Below are 23171 nucleotides of genomic sequence, written 5' to 3' on the forward strand. Positions count from 1 at the left end.
ATCATTTAATCAACAAATAATCACAGCACCAAATCAGGTTACTTTTTTCATGTAATTTAGTGTTTTTCATGCGCTGCTTCATTAGAGAATCAAGTTTTCTTCAACCAAATAGTGCCTCAGTTTGCCCCAGAAACCCCTCAGGCATCTCTCTCAAACTAGTTCATAAAATTTGTAAAACCTCACCTCATGCTTCACAAACCAGTTTCATCTGGTCTCCACGATGTTTCACTTAGCCTCAGACAGGTAAGAGCCACACCTGCTGTGTCTGCTGTTTGCTGTGCGTCTGAGCTCAGTCAGCGTATGGGGCATTTGCAAATAACTCTGTAAGTTTGTTTTATCCCTCTTGTGACAGACAGGTAGAGTTTGGATTGCAAAAAGTGTAGATAACAGAGGAAAGTAGTTGAAAGTTGTCAGTTTGAATTCCTTTCCTTGGCTTGTCTGGTATTATAAGGAGGAAGAAACAGAAAATTGATTAGTTGCAAATGTCCAAGGTTTTCGGTATTGGCGTTTGTCTTTGGGGAACTCATGCATGAAAGTCCAAATGTGCCCGGCATGTTGCATGTAAATGTTTCATCCTTTCAAAGCACGACTTAACTTTCCATTGTCTCCCTCGGTCATTTCACACATTCACATCCATCCAGAGCACATTTCATTATCACCTTTTTAACCAAACTACACTGAGCTTTCTTTACATGTTTCTGAAACCCTGGATTCCCACATTTCTTTGCTTTTCCTCTCCGTTATGATCTCACCACATTTTATTTTAAATCGTTTTACCCTTTTGTCACGTCTTTGCATTTTTGTGGGAGCTTAGGAAATTAACAGCAACATAAATACAACTCAGAGAAAAGAAAAACTAAGTTCAATTGTCTTGTCTGTGAGTGATTTTATTAGTTATTTTAGTCTTTGTGTAACTAATGGTGTAACCTGTACCTTTTTGTAGAAAATACACTGGATCCAGGTTCAGATGAATTTGATGATGAGGTATGAAGCTTTTTTATTCATTAAAAACTGCATGTTATTGTGCACTACATAATTATTTATTGTCAAATCATTCTGTCACCAACAGAACAACTATGAACCTGATCCGGCCTGGAGTACTACAAATTCACCAAAAACCACCACTTCTGGATTCCTTCTTTTACCTTTACCCGGCATTAGAACCACAACTCCAGAGACAGCTCAAAGAAGAACCAGCACTGATCCGGTTCCCCCGGTCAGATCCACAAAGTTCGGTCAGGTGCTGAGCCAAACGGAAGAGACAGCACGTGACAGTACCTCCTCACAGCCACGAGAGGTCGCCGTATCACCAGAAACAATAGATGCTGAATTAAGTGGCAACGCTCCTATTTACTCCACTGCCACAGCAACAGCCGAGGAATCCTTCATCTCCCCTCCCACTACTCCTTCCGATACAAAGACAGATGGTGGTTTTGGACGCATCAGTCCAAAAGGTGTTGTTAGTACGACAGCTACTACATTAACCAGTGCAACGACAAAAGCTGTTAAAAGTATTTCATTTCACAGCACCAGCGCAACCACACTAAGGTCTCGCACCCGGGAAATGAGCAGCACGACGTCTTCATCCTTCATCCAGGCCGAGACCAACCAAGGCTTGGGGCATCCCCTAAACGAAGACACTACCCCTGACAGAAGAGGTTTTCCAGAGATCCAAATGTCAACCTCCAAACCTTCCTCAACTGAAGCTGTCACACGTAGCCCCACGACCTCTGTGCGCTTGAGTGCTGTTCTCTTGCAGACGACAAAGTCTGTTTCCAACGGTGAGCGCCCCACTGTCCTCCCCTCCTCTTCCTCCTACTCCTCCGCCTCCTCCCCTTTGTGTGACACTGCAGACCCAGACAAAGCCCCCTCCACCTGCCTGCATGACCCTCCTTCCTCATCTTGGCCTGTGTTGTCTGCCTCTGCTCCGGACTCCAAGCATGCCGCTACTGCAGCACTGTCTATAAATGACCCGGCTTCCCCTTCAATCCCTACACTCGCTGCCTCCGCCCTGCCCCACCCCCCTCACTCCTCACATCCCTTGTCTGGTAGGGAGACTGACTCTGTCTCCCCTGGGTCTGATGATAATGATAGTGATGGTGATTTGTTGTCTGGGTCTTCATCTTCGTCATTTTCCTCAGGGGACCCCTTAGTGTTCAGGGATACCCCTCCTATCCAAACAATTCCAGATCTGTCTGTCACAACCGTCGCTGCTGAGCCGTCTGAATCTTCCTGGGAACTATCACTCTCAACGGTCTCTCTGTCTCTTAGCCCCACCCTTCAGCCTTCAATTCTTCTTTCCAGTGACTTCACCTTGTCTGGTGCCACACCGGGCTTATCCCACTCTTTCTCAACTGGGTTTGAGGACTCAAGGTACGCCAAGGGAAGCACCATTGAGTCTTTCCTCCCCGAGGTCAGTGGTGATGGGTTTTCGTTAGGTAGCGATACGGTCACCATGTGTGGCTGTTCCGTGGAGCCGTCTGCTTCCTCGTCCTGGTTGCGTCCGTCTTCTCATGTCCCTCTGCCATCTTCAGCCTGGGACTCTGCTAGCTTAGATCTCTACTCAAGTGTTGGCCATCCTTCAGCCTCTGTGTCGGTGGCGGGTTCTGATGGTTTGCTCCTAGACCAGCCTCTGTTCTCCCATAGCGGCATCTTGCCCTCATTATCCTTGCTACAATCCCACCTTCTTCAACCCACCCATAGTGACCTGCCCGTTTCTGTTGCAGCCACAACGTCTGGAGTCAGGGATTCCTGGTTCTTGGCGTCAGATAGGGACTCTGACATCCATACCTCTGCCCTCCCTTCCTCACCCATAGCCAACCCCTTCACCCCCACTCCAGAGGGACAGGCATTAGATACTAGCAGCAGTGCCTCTGGTTCAGCTCTGTTCTCTGACTCCCAGGAGGGCGTAGATCAGGAATGGGACCGGGTTCAAACTTCGGCCTCGGGGGAGAGCACACTCCCTATTTCGACCAAAATTGCGAACACCGTTCCTCCATCTACAACCTCCGCTTCTGGCCAGACCCCAGATGATCTGGAAGAACGCTCCTCAGCATTCTATTTTGAAACTGAGAGTGGCAGTGCCGTCAACTCGGAGGTAGGAACAACTGCGGCTCCAACCACTCCTGCTGAATCCTTTGCTTCACCCTGGCCATTGAGTGGGGAGGAGGAGAGTGGCTCAGGTCAGGGTGAAGGCCTGTACGACAACGAGACGTCCTCTGACTTCAGTATCCCCGAGCGAACGGAAAGAGAGTCGGAGGAAGAGGAACAAGTTGCAGGTAAAAAAGCTGTCAATATCGCGGAAAAAGCTGCATTACACCTGCACAATACCAAGGAATCAGGAAGAGTTTTGGAAATCCAAAAGATGACTCATCCACCATCTGACAACAACAAACACATCTAATTTTTTCATTTTTTTCTGTCTAATTGAGGAGTTCATAACTTCAGTGAATCACCATCTTCATCATCATTTTAGGCTCATAATTTCAGAACCTTTCGTCCATCTGTTTTGTAAACCACTAATTCTGTTTATGAACAGCTGGAGCCCATCCCAGCATCGGTCTGGTAGTGACACAATAGTTCGGAGGCCAAGTCTGTCACCGAGCTCAGTGCAATAGCGAATAGATGAATCCCCAGCTTTATTAGAATGGAACTGAGTAAAGTGCATACCTTTGCCACAGCCCAAAGGTTAAGTTCAATCAAACTGCACTAAAATCCCCAGACTTTTAGATATTAGTTCTCTACATATGCCTGAATTATTTTTTCGTCAACATCCATAATTTATTATTTTGGAAAACAGTGAAAGAAATTAACCAAAAAAAAACATAACTTCCTTAAGGTAACAGCAAAGAGTCACCACAAAATTATTGTTTTCTGTTCATGAAAATGTTTTATTTAATTTGTTTAATCAGTATAAAAATATATAACTTATAAATTGACTTAATATATATATATTGTATATAAATATATAGACTTACTTGTTACTTCTTTCAGTGTGGTCATAGGTTGGTTTGGGTTTGAAGTTAGTGGCCCAGAATTTTACTGTTATTTTAAGCCTTATTATCAAGACAGTCAATTTCAACTACTGGCTCAACATTCCTCTTATGAAACCTAAAACAGACGGACCTTCTTCTTATTTTGAGTTACAACTTTGAACCGATTTGACCAATATTTATGTATTTGTGTAGCTATTTTAAAGTTGTGAGATTAATACTTTGTTTTTGTTTACTGAGTACACCATCCAAATTCACACTTTCGTTGATGATGCGTTTAATAAGCAATAGGAGTATAGCGCTTTCAGTCATAAGTCATGAAGTTTCCATCTTCAGACCTTTTTGAACTCACATGAAGATTTTCCAATGTTCACCGCGTGAGTAAGACTGAACAAACACAGGAGTGAGGCGTCCACTGTGATGGATTATCGGTCTGCAGCAAGTTTTCAGTCTCTTTAAGGTGATTCTTTATCTGAAGGTTCGAGAGTGTCGTGCACTGTGCGGTTGGTAAAGACCTTTGAGGCATGTTCGTGGTTTGTGTTTTCTCTATATATAACATTGAATTGAAGACAAAAGAAGAGACCTGGTGTTCACTGTGTCAAACTCGCAATGAATCCAAGAAGCCTTGAAGTGCTCTTGAAGAAAAAAAAAGTTTAGACAAGAAAATATTCTTCAGGCACTCCGAGGCAGAGCAAGGAGTGAAGATTTATTAAAAGGCTTTATTTAGTCACATGTATCCATAAAATACAGACTGGGGTCTGTGTCCAAAATCACCCACTCGTTCATATCCCCCTACTCACTATATAAGGGCGTCTATGTAGAGGACGATGTAGTGAGCTCATTGACGAATGAAATATGCACTTTCCGACACAACTGGGCGTATTTTTTCTCTGTGCGGCTAATTACGTCATTATCAAAGGATTATGATGTATGACAACGACAGCAATGTAAGCCGATGGAAAATCGCATGATGAATTCCAAAGGTTTATATTACACTTTCGTATTAATGCTTTCAGGTAAAAGGCACGTAGCAAGGTCTGCGGGTTGCTTTCTTCCTGCTGCCCTCTCTTCTCTTCTCTCTCTGCTATTTGTCTTCCTGTCAACACTGTGACCGCAATGCATGATGGTATAAATTGCTTGGTTAGTAGCGAAATGTTGTGTATTACCTTTTAGGATGAAATGTGGGAAACAATGAGTTCACAATATAAAGTATACAACAATCAGACAGCACTACAAAATGGCAAACTCACTATACAGTGGAATAAATAGGGATTATTGAGTGATATCGGACCGAGCATTCGTCTTTAACAACAATAAAACCAGATTAACACCCGGTGCTCTATATAGTCAATGCAGCATAAGTCACGGTTGCAAACCTAATGAAATAATAGCAGAGAAAACAAAAAGAAAAAAGGAAAATAAATCATGTCAACATTGCAAGTAATACTAAAATTAGTTAAATCAAATACAGTCATTTAAAATAGGATCTTACTTTTCTCAGTGTATTTCCATATCAACAGAGCACAGATGTACAGTAGGGAAATCAATTCTTAAATTTGAAATCTTTTCCATAGGGAACGCAGATCGATTTTTGTGCCCTTTATTGTCCTCAGATCATCCCTGCGTCACAAAGTCTCTTCAGTGTCTTCACCTAAACCAATAACCTTTTCCATTCTGTGTCCTCTGAGCCTTTTCTTCTCTTTTCGCCCATTATCATCCCACACATGTGCAGGGTATTGGAGAGGCTGACACACTGCTGGATGAACGATTGAATGAATGTGTTGTGCTCTGATTGTGCACGGTGTAGAAACAACACAATAGGCTCTTTATGAACTAGTCAACAGGGCAGACCCAGCCATTCACGGCTGAACTGATTCACTTTGTGCAGTAAAGGTAAGTTCTGACAAACAGCCTCCCAGTCAAGGATAATGCACACTAGTGTTTCTCTTATTGGTTATCACACGATAAAGGGAGGATTCAGTGAGGGCAGGTTCAACCATCAGGTTTTCATTCCCCATTATTCAAAGTTACAATTGTGCTGTTTGTTTGACAGAAGCCCGGCTCTGTTTGTGTGCTGCTGCAGTTTGCCACATGAATTTTCATGATGAGCTTTTGTGCCTCTGTCGAGTGGTTTGAATGTGATGAGTATTGTGTTCTTGCTGTAGATAACTGAAAGTGAATGGTGCTACATTGTGTTTTGATGCTGGGCTGTGACCACAATTCATGTTTATCAGAGGTCTGAGTGTGATGGATATTTCTATCTGCAAACAGTTCAGGGAGGCCAAGCTACTCTGGAGGCAGGAATGAGCTCAGTGTTTGAGACATCCTTGGGTTCTTCTTGTCAATTTTAGTTTTGCATCAGGCAGGGCAGGGACCAACACTAAATTTGGAAATGTGAATAGGTCAGAAGAAATGTGTGGACACTGGACAAATAGAAGAAAACCCCTAATACTTAGGAGACATGTTTTTACAAATCTGTGAATGTTTCAGAAATATTCTGCAATTGTACATAGAACTAAAACTGTTATTCATCAGAAGCATATGTCTACTTGTGTGTGCCATGCCAGAATAACTAGATTTGTGAAGATTCAGTTTTGATTTAAAAAAGAAAATGAAAATATCATACTTATTGTGACTGTACAACTTTCAACACTATTTCACAGCACAGCTCAAAACCACAGTCACAAGCTGCATTAAAATAACCTTTAAATACAGGTTACAGCTTCAAAGAGTCAAAAAAAAGATACATTTAAAGGTTATAATGTTGCCAATGTGTAAACGCTGTTTAAATTGAGGCCTAACCACCTGATCTGATGCTGAGTTATAAACACAAATAACATGGGTTTTTCTTAAGCCTATGCTGTTTTAATAGCCTTTGCTTCTCAGAGCTGAGGAATGTCTGAGCAGAGTATTGAGTTAACAGGCCATACATGTATAGCAGAGGACAAACCTGAAAGGGTTCACAAATAAGCTTCATTTTCAGTTCAGTTTTTTCCTGTAATTCAGCCTGGCCTATAGAGAGATGTCATTGCATCCCATCTTCCTCAGCCTTGGTTCTGTTGACTTTGGTTTGCTCTCGAATTCAGACATCCAGTTTGGCATAGCTAAAAAGCTAAATGTAATTAATAAATGTTCAATTGAAGAGCCTCAGCCGGCCCATGACCAAGTGAAATATCAAGTTCAACTGTATGAAAACATTATTGCATAACTGCCAACTTTATTATAATTTATACTGTTAAATAAGATCAAATGAACATATTTGGAACAGAAGCTGGTGTCAATGATAGATGGCTTCAGTACATCTAACATGGCAAAAGTCAGAGATTACACTCTGCAGGTTAAGGGCTAATGAGCTAAAGTCTTGCAGCCAGGGCAGCTTTTCCTCTGAGGAACACAGTACAGAGCAGAACAGATGACAGCCTGGGTTCTCCGCTCACTCTACTGTAGCTTTACTCTCTGTCCCCTCTCTTTGTCTCTCTCCCTCTCTCCCTCTCTCTCTCTCCAGACGCCAGCAACAGCAGCCACGAGTCAAGGGTCGGTTCAATCCGGGAGAGGGAGAGAAAGGCCGTGGTTCCTCTGGCAGTCATCTCCACCCTCACTGTCATCGGCCTCGTTGTCCTCATCAGCATCTTCATATACTGGAGGTCAGTGCTGCCGGTGCACCTAAAGCTGCTGTCAGTTGATGGTTGTGGCCATTAGAGGGCAGGAGAAGTCCACAACAGGCGGACAGAAACATAGTGTTCTCTTCTGACAGTGACAATGTTTGCTCACAGCTTTATTTACTGACATTGAGCAACTTTATTATCCCAAATCATTACATGCTGGAATTGTTTAGCTCTGGTACTTTAGAACCAATCTGGACGAAATACAGGTCCAGAGGGAGGCAGTCTGGGATCAGGTTCCCTCAAACTGTTTACAGCCTATGTGCCACAGAGAACATTCATGTGGATGGGTCTAGGGCTCGCTTTAGTTTGAATTCCTCCTGGATTAAAATAAACACAAACACACACACACACACACAATAATCTATATAATTTGTATAAATATAATTTTGTATTTATTTGTTTGTGCAGTTTAGACTGATGCTGTCTGAAATTGGTATCCATGTAGATGTAGGAACTCCTAAAAAGGAAACAAGTTAGGTGTTTATTTTTAGGAGGCATTTCAAAGTCATTTTTAGGCAAAAGTCATTTTTATCTGTTTACTCAATGACTAGATTCGAATGAGCAACATCATTCACACACAGTGATACTTTTTGTGCCGAAGGTTAAAGGATCAGAGGTGCTTATTTTTAGTTTGTCACAGCCCCGATGATGGCCCTTGTTCGGGCTGTCACATCTCCATCTGTAATCTTTAACTCTTTTTTTTTGTAACAATTGTATTTTGGTCAATGTTTACACTTTGCTGTGTTGGCATGCGGCTCTTGCTGAAGTTGGACTGTAATTATTTATTGGAAAGGCTGTGGACTGGTGTTTGAAAAACACTTGATGAGTCAGATGTGTTCCAGTTCACGCAAAAAAATAACAATAATGTTATGGAAATAGCCACCACCTTTGTAATTTAATCCTCCAAATCAAGACTTGAACCGTCCTGCAACACACACACACACACACACACACACACACACACACACACAAACACACACACACACAAACACACAAACACACACACACACACACACACACACACACACACACACACACACATACAAACACACCTCCAACTGAACTCAACCCTGCCCTTCAGCCCCTCAAATCTCATATAATTTGGGGAGGGGAGTGAAGTGGTGACTGTCATGTTTGTCTGGGAAGCTTAATCTTCCCGAACATGAGCTCAGTCTTGATCTTACATTGCGCGCACATTGTGTGTGTGTGTGTGTGTGTGTGTGTGTGTGTGTGTGTGTGTGTGTGTGTGTGTGTGTGTGTGTTTGTGTTTGTGTTTGTGTGTGTGTGTGTGTGTGTGTGTGTGTGTGTGTGTGTGTGCGTGCGTGCGTGCGCGTGCGTGTGTGTGTGTGTCTGTGTGTGTGTGTGTGTGTGAGAGAGAGTGTGTGCTTACCAACATCCCTTTCACAAACAATACCTCCTGTTTTGTGTTGTGGTTGTGCCGGCTGACTGAACAGAGCCTTTCAGCTGCTCCACATTTTGACAGTGGAGTTTTTTGTTCCTCATTGTTGACCTTGAGAAATGCTATTTGTTCCTTTTTTTGAAAAATATGAAATACTAGATTCGGAGCGAATAGAAGTTTCTCTGGGACTTGGGAAGTCATTTTATTTAACCCATTCGGGAGTCTGGACATAATCGCAGGTTATTACTTTTTACAACATTCTCCTGATATGTGGCAGGAAGAAACCCTGCTGCTCAATCAGACCTTGAAATAACTAACTTGAGAAATCCGATCAAGGACACGCTTGTCAAACGCAGTGTAAACACTTTTAGTCTTATTTTTCACAGACTGTCCACTTCTCATCTGCTGTGCGGGCAGTTCAACATATTGTTCTTGTTTTGCACCCTCCTTGTTGTTGTAGCTCCAGGATGAGCAGTGCTAAGCTGGTAATAATCGGAAGAGCAGGGGGATTAATGCTCGGTGAAGGATGTACCCTGGCTGCAGCGCTGCAAGTGTCCACTCAGCTGAGAGCGTCCAGCGAGGGTCTGGGGATAGAAAAGGACATTCGCCTGATTATGTCAGACAGAAGGAATCGTGTCAGCGTCTTGTAGGGCGACCGGCAGGAGGCCAAACTGCACTAATCCTGCTGGTGTCGTGTCCTTTTTCTTTCCCTCGTGACAACACAGTGCTCATTTAGACTGCTGCTGTGCATTTGAGGTCAAGCTGTTTGAGAGGATTTTGGTTTAGTTTACAAGTTTACAAACTGTGATATGCACCGCAAATTTTCAACATCATCATCATCTTCATCATCATCATCATCAACATTATCATCAGTAGGCATCTGATCAAATCCAACTTATTAATGTAGCAGCTTTATGTCCCGGACATGTGGATCTTTTTCCAACCTGTGAAGATCCTGTGAAACAGATGTCAGAGCACTATTTGATTGAGCTCTAGGGACATGTAATGGATACAGATTGATTTTGACAGTAACCAATAACACTGAATGTGTCAAGCTTCTGCAGCTCAACATGGAAAGTCATGACTGCTCTTTGCTGTTGAGGACTTCTCGACACCTTCACCTGCACCTGCGGATTCAACCAATGAATCGGACATTGAGATGCATTGGTTGCTAACTGTCAAAATCTGTCTTTAAAATGAGAATTTATCATTGGACGCAAAGAAAATCAGCAGTCAACAAACGTTATTACAGTGACACATCTGACATCCGCTGGCAAACGGGACAGATTGATCTATTGATCAATACACAGTCAGTCAGCGTGTTTACATCAGTTATTTCAATGTAAAGTTAGTCCTTTCCATGGAAGCTTCTGCCCTGCACTGAAATAACTATAACACGAGCAGAGACATTTATTTGTTTTTTAAACTTCATATAGAACTAATTTAATCAACCCATATCCTGATCTTGATTCACACTAAAATTGAATGCGATCTTCCAAATCCTTCCACCAAGTTTAGTTGAACTCTGTTGAGTTGTTTTTGCTTAATGTTGCTCACAAACAAACAATCAGAGATAGGGGTGAAAACATAACCTTCTTGCAGAAGTAACAGTATTCTCATACAGACAAAATGAGCCTGAAGAGACTCAAAATGTCAACAAGGAACAGAAGAGAGATAAGATGACCAAAACTGATTGCCACCACTTCATTTGTCCCTCAGGGGTCAGGGCTGTTTTCCCCGTCTTTACCCTAGAACCCATTTTCTCATAATCCATCCTTGTGAGGATCAAGTGCTTCTCGGGGGAAATGAGTAAAAGATCAATAACAATACAATCCAAAGCATCACTAATATCAGAGATGTTCATTTGTCTTCACAAGAGATTTAACAGCAACATAGTTCTTCAGAGAAATGTCACTGCAGATTAGGTTGATTTCTTAGCACCTGCAGAAACATTTCATCCAAACAATCAGGTGTGACACTGTTTAGTTTCTAATACTATTGACTGTGTGAGTATGTTTGTTCATGAGCAGCAGCGTGCTCAGATGTTTTCTCCTCTGGGTTAAAGCGCTTTGTGTACATCTGACATCAGTATAATCAGATTAAGTAGTTTCAGTCTCAGTAGATAAACAAGTCATATACACTAAGTCGACCAATGAACAGCAGCTGAATAACATATTTTGACAAGGAGTTGAAGCTAAGGTGTCTCATATCAAATATCATGCGCCAGAAGAATAAAGCCGGCTCTGAAGTAGTGCTTACACCAGAGATGCAACTGACAGCTTTGTCATGGTCACTGATCTGCCTTGATTGATACAAATGTGTGGAGCATTGTGGAGCAGTGTTTCCTCTTTCTCTGTCCCATGGTGATGGAGTTTGCTCTTATATACTGGGAACCCTGGGCTGCCAAAAGGTGGTGTTTTCTTTTTATAAAGATTAACGGTATTACAGCTCCCCAATAGTGAAGCCAAAACCTCTTGATCGTCCCCTGGTGGCTGGCTGCACTATATCAAATAAACCCGGGTGTCCTCCATGTTAGTGGATTGAACCAAACAAAAAATATATGGTAGTTCTTGTCACAGTGTATGTATGTCCAAGTGTAAATTTTTCCAGTATATTTTGTTTAAATTGTAACATAAATAGATAAATAAAAATGGGGTGGAACATCATGACTGGTTCCTGATTGGTGAAGCGTGAGTAGTGGCGGGACCTCCCTTCCGCGGCTCCACTTTACGACCACTACTGGACAGACTCCTACTCCATATGACATCACCACTACAAGATGACAGTTTCCACATCTGCTATATTTTGGCTTCATATTTGTACAGTGGAGACACGTACTTTTCCATTTACTTTATTTACAGTCCTTTAGCTACTCGAATAAGTCAATGTAGTTGTTCCATTACCTCAGACAGACAAGTAGGACAAAAACAATTTGAAAAGTTTGTCTAAAACTAAAATTAAAATTAACAAAACCTCGGCTCTTAAATGAGTTTGAGTTTCTTTATTTTCTTTGGTTGTTGTTTTTTAAATACACAAACTGAAGCAGAAATCCGTGGTTGACCCATTGGTTCAAACTGTGGTTTCAGCTCCGAAGTGTTTGCCTCACAAAATGTCAAAATGACTTTCTCTCTCAACTATCTCTTTTACAGTGTTTGTGCTTTATCTTAGGGGGTTGTCTGGTAACAGGTTCAGTTTAATACAAGTACATTCATCGCAAGTTAACTTGTTCGGGAGTCGAGCAATTAATCCAACATTCAGCTGATAAATAAAGAGCTGAGATCCACTGAGAGAAAAACTGTTTGTGTTTTGCATCTTTACATCTGTGCGTGCGTTTGTGTGTGCGTGTGTGTATGTGTGTGTGTGTGTGTGTGTGTGTGTGTGTGTGTGTGTGTGTGTGTGTGTGTGTGTGTTTGGGTGGGTGTTTTTCTGTGTGTCTTTATGTTTGCTGGTGATAATCCCTGATGCCCATTTCTGGCTGAGACAACACAAGTTCATTAGAGGCCATCTTATCCATTTAAAAACGTGTTAGGATTAACACAGCATCTTTCTTCCTGTGTTTTTGGGAAGATTACCCCATGTTCTCTGAAAATCTGGGCTAACGCAGAGACACATGAAAACAAAAGCATCCTCATCTTGTCAGAACCAGTGCAGCGTTGTTGCTTTGGTCTGTTATAATGCCCCTTTTCTGTTCCTGCCCAATACAACTCCTTTACTTCTCTGTTTCTGTTTAGGCTTTCACCCATGTCTCTTTATTTCAATCATTTTCCCTGATTTGAGCTTTTCTTCTATGGTGATAACACTTATGTTCTCTCTGATTAAAGCGTTTAAAGTGTTTATTTTAATCAATGTTTATTTTGTCCACAGGACCTGTTTTCAGACAGCTCACTTCTACATCGACGAGAGTTCATCGCCCAGAGTCATCGCTGCAGCATCCACAGCTGCATTAACATCTGGTAAAATACGTTTGTGTACTTGTGAGGGCCTACACCATACTAAACTCAAAACATCTAATCTTAACCATGAATGTAAGTCCATAAAAACTGCGCTCTGATACATTAGGACCAAATAAAAGGTTATTTCCTTATGTCAAAATATGTCCCTATTCACTGTATACAACTTTAAACAATTGAAGATATTTTCCAAAAAATAACTTATATTTTTCACATGTCCTATCTTAAATGAGTTCTCATTTCTAAGTATCCAAAAGTCTCAGCATTTTCTAAAAGTATACTTGCCATCCAAAAAAAAAAAAAAGACCTGTTTTATATTCCAGATGAGCAGACTGCGTTTCCAGTCACGGATTTTGTCCAACACGTCGCTGAACTTCACAACACCCAGGGCTTCCAGAAAGAATTTGAGGTATTAAGACAGAAGGGTTGTTGCCTTTGCATAAAAGTTCAACTATTTTATATTTCGTTACAGACTGACTGTGGTCTGTGTGTGTGTGATTGTATGTGTCTGTGGTTGTCGTCATTTTTTCTGCATGTTGCTTGTTGACCTGTGATGAGTTCTTTTTTTACTGGCCTTATGCAGGGCTGCCACATTACATGACTATCTATCAACAATAATGAGAGTGATTACAATAGCAATGAGTTGTGGTCCTGACTCAGCGTCTTGTGGAGAGCCTCCATTTATTCATGTGAGCAGGGAGTCGGTTGTCTTTTGTCTGTGGAGCTTCAACAGAACAACTGGTTACGAGGCTTCAGACCTCAAAGACATCAAGAGCTCCTTCACATCATGAATCTGAGCTCCAATTAGTTTTGTTCTGAAACTGCCAATTAAGGAAAAATCTACACAAAGTAGAGATGTGCGGGCCAGCTCTGACCTAGTTCTGATAGTACAGAACGGATAAGGGGACACCCATCATGCACTGCACTTCTCTCTCTTTTTTTTTCTCTCTCTCTCTCTCTCTCTCTCTCTCTCTCTCTCTCTCTCTCTCTCTTTATTAAATTAAATTAACTGGAATTGCTATAAATAGTACTAATAAACCATCATTACATCCGCAATTATTATTATCAATATTATCATTATTTTTATGTGTGATACAATCATTTTAAATTGTTTTAGGCTTCTCACATAGGCCCACATCTAAATAACATTGGAGATTACAACACTTACAATCAGCAGTTAATCTCACATCAGGTAAAACATACAGCAAGACATTAACACTCAACAGTTTACAATAAAGATTCACATTTATCATTTGTTAATAGAAAATGAAATGTTCAAGGCTCTATCTTAAGAGAGCAGAACCTTGAGTAATGTGATTAGTAGCACCAGCGTTTGCACTATTTCATGTCAAAATGGCTGCAGTGAAAAGGGTCTATTGTTTAAGAAAACCGTCAAATATAGCATTAGAAAGAAAGATATTTTTCTCTATACCAGAGCACAAGCATACATTACATTACTTCAGATATAAGAGTTGTTGGAAAGTAATTATGACTAAACTTAATGATTAAGATAACAACAAAGGATTATTTTCTTTTTGTTAAGTATTCTTTATGAGGCTGGGTATCACAGGTAAAGTATACCGATACTGTGTGTCAATCACCTGAACACCCTCTCTCCTATCACAAAATTACAAAAATTACAGAATATAATGGATGTAATGGTTTCCACCTTCCATCCTTTACTTTTAGATTCCATCTTGAGTTTAAAAAGTAAATAGATTTGACAGATATAAAGCAAGTAATATACCAAATTTTTATTTTTTGGAATCAACTAACAATTTTGGAATGATCATCTGGTTCAAATGTTAAATCAGCTAAAAAAGAAGAGAGAAAAAAGATGATGATGATGATGATGATGATGATGATGATGATGATGATGATGATGATGATGATGATGATGATGATAGAAAAATATTTAAATTTAATATTGTGAGACATCTTATATATTTACGTAGAAAAGATACATAAATAATATTTTATTCTTTAATCTATTTTATTACATTACCAATTCATCCAAAACATGCTCTTAAAACCCCACACCAGCATATTCCACATTTCTTGATCAGAAAATGCTAAATTGGGAATCTCCAAATGAAATATGCTGACCCTTATAAATGTTTGAATATTGTCATATTCTGAATCATATTGGAGGATTAGTTGGCATGTATTATTGATACAAATAATATGAATATGACAAGAATTTAAGAATGAAAATGTATTGTTCTACAATGTAGCAGAGGATAAGTAGCTGGCTCAAAAAAAAACTACTTATACATAGGTTCAATTAAAGTTTAAATTATACATTAATGAAGAAATTTTACATCAACTGTGCCTAAAAAGAGAGTCTGAGTCCACCCGCCCATGTTTTTTCTCTTTTTGTTTGGGTTTACTTTCCCTCTGTGTTGTCGGAAGCAAGAGCTGTGCTGTGGGACAAATGTGTTTTTTGTGTTGTTTTTTTTGTCTTGTCTTGTAATTTGTATTTTTGTACCTCTTTGGTTGACTGTGTTGTCACGGAAACATCCTGGCTGCCTGCTGCTTCCTCACCCTCATCATTAGATACTGAAGGAGAGCTACGAGGTAAGACGCTCTCCTCCTGATGTCTTTATTCACTGACGGATGCTTCTCCACATGACATATCTGTTTGTTTGTCTCGTCTTGTAATGCAAAGTGCTTTAGGAAATGTGAAAAATGTGGATGTACAAAACTGCTGTTTGTCACAGGTGGAGAGTTTGTATTCTACGACAGGGTCACTAGAGGATCATTAAAGAATCTTAAGAATTATGTAGATTGATTTTTTAATATTCTAGTCTGAAAAATGTCTTTAAAATCCTTAATCACATCTTTGCCAGTTTTAGTTACATACAGTGTAAGTGCCACCATCAAAGTAAACCTAATGCAGTTTAATAAAATCATCCTATTAATTTAACCTAAGTTTATACTCAAACTGTCTGAGAAAGTTAAATGCAACATGTTTCATTATTTTGTTGTGCATACAAACAACTAATGTTGTGTGATACTATTTTAAAACTTGTGAAACAAAAACTCTACCCAGCAACACTAGCTGACAAATAAATGACAGTAAAAAGTGGCAGGGGTAATAGTTCTGTATGAAAGCAAAGGGAGAAAATAAGAAACTGAGTATATAGTTATTCAATACATACTGAACTTAGACAGAATATATGAAGGACATTTTCTAAAGGTAAAGCTTAACTTTCTATGTGTGTGTTTTCAGGAGGTGCAGGTGTGCACAGTGGACATGGGGATGAACACTGACAGCTCCAACCATCCTGACAACAAGAACAAGAACAGATACAGCAACATCCTGGCCTGTGAGTGCACTTACCTCAGCAGAGTGTCAGGAATGATGAGTTTTCCCTGAAGGACTCAGATCAGGACATCACTTTCACTGATAGACAGACAGACAGACAGACAGACAGACAGACAGACAGACAGACAGACAGACGGACAGACGGACAGACGGACAGACGGACAGACGGACAGACGGACAGACGGACAGACGGACAGACGGACAGACGGACAGACGGACAGACGGACAGACGGACAGACGGACAGACGGACAGATAGATAGATAGATAGATAGATAGATAGATAGATAGATAGATAGATAGATAGATAGATAGATAGATAGATAGATAGATAGATAGATAGATAGATAGATAGATAGATAGATAGACAGATAGACAGATGGATAGATGGATAGATAGATAGATAGATAGATAGATAGATAGATAGATAGATAGATAGATAGATAGATAGATAGATAGATAGATAGATAGATAGATAGATAGATAGATAGATAGATAGATAGATAGATAGATAGATAGATAGATAGATAGATAGATAGATAGATAGATAGAAAGATAGATAGATAGATAGATAGATAGATAGATAGATAGATAGATAGATAGATAGATAGATAGTCAGATAGATAGATAGATAGATATAGATATGATGTCAGCGTAAGAAGCATTCATAATTGGTACATGGTACATGACACGATAGATAGGATAGAGAAATGGATAGAAAGAGAGATAGAGAAATCGATGGATGGATGGATATTGCGCTCCACATTGATCTGATGACATTCCTTTGTGTTTCCACTCTGTAACCCTCAGATGACCACAGCCGGGTGCGGCTCTCGTCGCAGGCTGATAAAGACGGAAGGACGAGAGATTACATCAACGCAAACTATGTGGATGTGAGGATCTTTGTGTTGTATTGTGACTGTATTTCTGCTTCTTTTTTAATCTCCACACAAACCAAGGTCCTCACCTTCACCCAGAGGCTTGTTTCTGAGAGTACTCCTCTCTGTTAAACACACAGTGAAAACTTCTCTTCACAGAGCCACTGCATGGTTTCCCTCTTGTCGCCCCGAAGCCAAATCTGCCTATTTCTAAACCTATTCATGAGGCTCACTGTTGGCAGCGAGAACCTGTGAAGCTCTCCATTATGCTTTTCACCGCACCATTAAAATCTCATTTCCGGTGTCTTGTTGTTTTGTGAAAGGCAGAGGCGACATAAAAAAACACCCTGCGGCAGTCACGGCCCTTCTGGAGAGCTGACGTACAGGTTATAAAGTTGGTATAAGCGCGTTGAGGATCACTCAAGCTTAAATTTTTGTCTGAGTCGCACAGTATGAAGGCAACGTCACGCTGTCAGTCATGTGAAGGTTATCAAACTATTACTGATAACTAATGACACTTTCTTTCCTGTGCTGGCCTTAACTAAACCAACTCCTAGGAACTCAGCCTGCTCTCAACTTTTGAGTCAAACATGTTATCAACCTTGATGAGTTTTGTGTGTAATGGCAATTCATTTTTTTAATTTACAGATGTTCCTTAGGGCTTTCTAACCCATAACCTCCTATTTAGTAGGGGCATCAGGCTGAGAATTTGATTGTATTTCTAAAAAGCCCTGGAGCTCTGAGTAGACATGAAGGTTTTGAACATTGCTCCCATAACAGAATCATTTGTAAAACGAACTGTCAAACTGGAGCGACTAAAAAGTTAAATACGGAAAAATCTATTTCCTTGAATTACTGTTAATGTTTTCAGTTAATAGGTTGATTAAACAGTAGCTACTCAGTCTGTTGAGCAGTTGTTTTGTACAGGCCCCATGTACCGTAGCTTAACAATACAAATTAAACGCTGCATTAAATGATTTTAAAGACTAAATGTCAGAAAGACAGAAGCTGACGGACACTTGATCACTGCTGATTTGAAATTGTTTACAGACATTCATGGCTTCCAGAGGATGACTCCTGGTGACTGACTCTTCTTTTGTTGAGAGGATTTCCATGAAATTCCGTAGTTCCCTGATTTAGTCTCAAGCGCCATCATCGGGTCAAATTTACAACAAATGTGTCCAATTCTTTGGATTTCTATCATAAAGTACCCTGCAAAACAAATTACATTCCCATCAGCCTCAGCTGACAGTGGTGTTTAATGTCAACACTAAAATGTTATAACCTGTTCAAGTTTGCTGCTCTGGAAATGATTCTTTCTTCTACAGATTCATGCAGGTTTCACACATTTGTTGAGGTTTTCAAAGCTAATGGAGCCACTTTGTATGTGTTTGTGTGTGCGTGTGCGTCTGTGTGTGTGTCCGTCTCTGTGTGTGTATGTTTCCTCAGGGTTTTAAAAAGACAAGGTCATACATCGCCGCTCAGGGTCCTCTGAAGTCGAGCACCGAAGACTTCTGGAGGATGATTTGGGAGCAAAACATTGGCGTCATTGTCATGATCACAAACCTTGTGGAGAAAGGACGAGTGAGTCAACTTGAATCACACAGTCTGAAATGACTTTTCAGTTTGTGAGGTGAAATAGACCTGGACAGTAATTTCACTTAAGATTAAAAAAAATTCAACCCAGCGATATACATTATGATTATTGTTGACTGTTCAAAAAAAAAATAAAATGCTATTTTTAATTCAGTTTTATTATCAGAAGTATACATTGTGATTGTGAACCTGGATAAGAAATAAACTAGAAATATTTCTCATTGATTTAAAAATTTAAAACAGACTGATTTAAAATGTGTATACACATTAAAAGGTTAGTTTACTTTTTTCAAAGAAAAATAGGGTTTTGAAGGAAAATGCAGACATACAGTATTTGCTGATTTAAAAGGTACAGCATTCTGTTTAATTAATGCCATTTAATAAAACATCCAACTCATGTAATATTTCGGTGATACTTCATTTTTTTCACACAGAAGAAAAAAAGTGTCAATAAAGTCATAATTTCCTCATTTCCTCAGACGTGTGTGATGTGTTGACTTTTTCCTCAGAGGAAGTGTGATCAGTATTGGCCAACGGAGGTGCAGGAAGAGTACGGCAGCTTCCTGGTGACGGTGAAAAGTAGCCGAGTCCTCGCCTACTACACCCAGAGAACCTTCACCATCAGGAACACCCACTCCAAAAAGGTCCAAGACACCCGACACTTATCACAGAGTGTCTGATTACCTATTTGATTGTGCAGAACTAAACAAAATAAATAAGGGATACAAGAAATTCTTTGACGAGGTTAATATCAGAAAGTGTTGCACAAAGATTTTTTTCCTAGATATTGAAACATCACCTAGAACCGGATGTGACCTTATATTTTAGAAGTTCAAGGTAAAATCCCGAAAGCAGATGAGTTGTCTATCATCCAGATATTTTGAGTTGTTTGAAATATACGTGAATTTCTGTTCACTTAATCTTATTATAGATCAAACATCAGAAAACACCCATTACCTATTCATATTACATACAATATCTAAAGTATCATCATCATATCCTAGATCATAGGGTGATGTCAGTAATATATTATCTTCTCTGAATATTTCAAAACTCATAAGTAAAAAGAAGGGCAGCATTTTGTCACATTTTTGCTTTGAAAATTATATCAACAATCAATACTCAAAATAGTCAATCAGATTATGATCACATCTGTTTCATGAGCCAAGTATTCAAGCAAACAAAGAATGTATCTTGCTCAACAAACTACATGAATGAAAAAAATACAGAGCAGAAGTAATTAATTATTTGAAAATAATAAACAGAAATATAATTTGTTCTATTTACAGACATTTCATTATCAATCATTGGAGCGTCGCAACAAACAGGAAAGCATCTGTTCGGCTCCTTACACAATATTACATAATAACATGCACACTATGGACTTGTTCTCTCTCGTCTCTTGACCCTTTTTTATGTTAAAATCTCTGTTAATGACGTCCTGTTTGGTTCGGTCCACCTGCAGGGCTCCCAGAGAGGTCGGAATAGTGAACGGACAGTGACGCAGTACCATTACACCCAGTGGCCCGACATGGGCGTCCCAGAGTTCGCCCTGCCGCTGCTGAGCTTCGTCCGCAAGTCGTCAAAAGCCAGGACGGAGGACATGGGGCCGCTGGTGGTGCACTGCAGGTGAGTTGTGATGTAATTAGATGGGATAATGTTTTATCATCAAAAATTTAAGTGTGATTTAAATATACTTGTATGTCAACAGACAGGAACATAACGTGCCGTTCCTCAGGGACCACAAAGTGTAAAAATACAATCTAGTCTTACATTAGCAGCTACAGCTCTTCTGAGAACACATGATTCATCTTGATTTTCTTCTTCTGCCTTGGTGCAGTGCGGGTGTGGGCCGAACAGGAACCTACATCGTCCTGGACAGCATGTTGAAGCAGATGAGAGACGAAGGCAGCATCAACATCACAGGCTTCCTCAAACACATCCGCACACAGAGGAACTACCTGGTCCAGACAGAGGTCAGAGGTCCTTCTCCTGTCTGCACACACACATTCATACAGTTGTTCAGTCATCTCTTTCTGACTTGCCACCATATTACAAACTGAGATAATCCAAATTACGGATTTCCATGAAGCATGGAAGTCTTGGTGCCTACTGAGAGGAGTTGCTGATCAATTAAAAAAACCTGATCTTCCTGATTGGATCATCCTTTGTCATGAGTCCACAAATCATTAAAAACTCAGTCATTATTTATCTCAGATGTAAGTAAAGAGTCTAACTACAGCACTGTGTGTATCCTCTCTGCAGGAACAGTATGTGTTTATCCATGAGGCCTTGGTGGAAGCCATCTTGTCCGGGGAGACAGAGGTTGTGGCAGCTCAGCTGCACAAGTACATGGACGAGCTGCTGACCCCAGGGGCTGCTGGGAGGACGAGCCTGGACAAACAGTTCAAGGTGAGAAGTTCATCAAACACTTCATCTCATTACTCATCGCTAACCATCTGTGATTCATTTGGAATAAACCTCAGATGAAGTCAATATTACATTATACTTTTTAATGGTCCATTAGATAAAACAGATAATATTATATTTGTATTATAATGTTTAAACAAACATTTTGATGAATTACAACTCAGCAAATTTGGCTAAAATACAATGATGTCAATGATAGATTTTCTTTTGCTATGACTTATTCTCAGCATCAAGCAGCTGCCTGGTGTCCATGCCAACGCACAATGCTCCACATCCCAAAATGTGGGATATTACCTGAAAATATAGTCAGGCAGTCAGTGAAAACTAAAAAGGAACTTGAAACCAGATTCTCTGAAACATGCATGCTAAAAAAAAATTGAGAAAGCAGTAGCAACAAAAAGATGAACAAATAAGACTGAAACTTGTATGGCACACAGTGCAGCGCAAACCTCTACCAAGGCCAAGCAATCCTTAATATCTGATTATAATAATAATCAGCATCGTGCAAATACTATACTATACTGAGATATTGAAAAAATCCTGAATCTGCTCCTTTAATCTGATATCCACCAAAGATGGAAAAAAAGTGTTCTTTTAGAAATTCAGTGCTGATACGTGAGTCACTAACAGACGTTTGTGTTTTCCACAGCTGGTTTGTCCCTCTGAGGCGAAGCAGTGCGACTTTTCTACAGCTCTGCAGGAATGCAACCTCTGTAAGAACAGAAGCTGCTCTGTGATACCTGGTGAGTCCGACATGTTTGTCCACTCAGACGTCGCTCAACCTGTTGCTGGTTTCACTTGTCTCTGCTGCTTTTGGGACGTTAACTCTGTCTTTTCTCTGTCTTTCCAGTTGAGAGATCAAGAGTGCGTCTGTCTACGTCAGCAGGGGAAACGTCGGACTACATAAATGCATCGTACATCGCAGTAAGACCCCATCAAATTCTGTTCTGTTGAGTCAAATGACAGAGATAAAAAACTTATAAGTGAAGTAAATTTACTAGAGTTCTGTACTGAAGTTCTTTCATTTTATGATGCTTCACACTTCTACTTTGTTAAATTTGAGAAATAATGATTGTATTATCCCGCTGCATTTTTTACAGTATGACTATATCAGGAACTGGTTTGATGAATTATAAAATATATAATAATATACAATATAAAATATACAAATATACAAATATATAAAATACTTTAGAATTATTCTTGTCATTAGTCACTTTTGATTATTTGTGTGCAGGTTTTAAGTGCAGAGCTTTTTATAAACAGTGTCTAGGGCAGAGTGAAGTTTATGTTCATTGTTTTCATACAGCGCATGTTGGCTTTTTCAGAGGTTTGTTAAGAGGTCTGCCATCGACCCAATGTTAAGATCCAAGTTCAAGGCCTTTAAATATAAAATATGTACAACGTAATTCAGCTGGATATAAACAAAATAAATGTGATTTCACTTTGAAGACAACTCGCCAAATAGGAAGTTATTATATAAATATAGTTAACATGAGCACCCACGACACCGGACACCAACACTGGACTATTGTAACTCCCTCCTGGCTGGTCTTTAACCTAAATCCACTCACACTACTTCGCTCCACCGCTCGCTTCACTGGTTACCTGTAGCTGCCCGCATCCGTTTCAAAACACTAGTACTTGCGTACCGGGCTGTGAAAGGATCAGGTCCAGTCTACATCCAGGACATGGTCAAACCTGACACCCCAGCCTGTTCACTCTGCTCTGCATCTGCCAATCGGCCTGCTGCTCCCTCACTGCGAGGTAACCACTCAGCAAAATCACATGTTTGCTGTTCTGGCTCCAAAGTGGTGGAACAAGCTCCCCATTGACATCAGGACAGCAGAAAGTCTACACATCTCCTGCTGCAGAATAAAGACACACCTTGGTTGAGAAGATGTCTAATAACCAATTAGCAGCTGAGGATTAAAT

The 23171-nt window shown here is 40.2% G+C and overlaps 1 protein-coding gene across 3 annotated transcripts in view; it reads left to right on the forward strand.

The window, feature by feature from the left end:
* The window catches only part of ptprz1a (protein tyrosine phosphatase receptor type Z1a), an 88993-nt gene that overhangs the window by 60737 nt on the left and 5085 nt on the right, over positions 1-23171 (forward strand). Inside the window, exons 11-26 of one of the 3 annotated variants that reach the window (XM_061077030.1) lie at positions 944-984; positions 1070-1781; positions 2727-3278; positions 7498-7636; positions 12921-13009; positions 13330-13415; positions 15563-15583; positions 16239-16335; positions 17143-17225; positions 18660-18794; positions 19316-19450; positions 20272-20435; positions 20647-20782; positions 21072-21218; positions 21886-21979; positions 22087-22160. In XM_061077030.1, the coding sequence (XP_060933013.1) occupies positions 944-984; positions 1070-1781; positions 2727-3278; positions 7498-7636; positions 12921-13009; positions 13330-13415; positions 15563-15583; positions 16239-16335; positions 17143-17225; positions 18660-18794; positions 19316-19450; positions 20272-20435; positions 20647-20782; positions 21072-21218; positions 21886-21979; positions 22087-22160 (2705 nt within the window). Of the gene's footprint in view, positions 1-943; positions 985-1069; positions 3279-7497; positions 7637-12920; positions 13010-13329; positions 13416-15562; positions 15584-16238; positions 16336-17142; positions 17226-18659; positions 18795-19315; positions 19451-20271; positions 20436-20646; positions 20783-21071; positions 21219-21885; positions 21980-22086; positions 22161-23171 lie in introns of all 3 variants that reach the window. The other 2 variants (XM_061077029.1, XM_061077031.1) reach the window with 2 other exon arrangements.

Source organism: Limanda limanda, chromosome 8 (genome assembly GCF_963576545.1).
Source record: "Limanda limanda chromosome 8, fLimLim1.1, whole genome shotgun sequence".
Lineage (NCBI taxonomy): Eukaryota > Metazoa > Chordata > Actinopteri > Pleuronectiformes > Pleuronectidae > Limanda > Limanda limanda.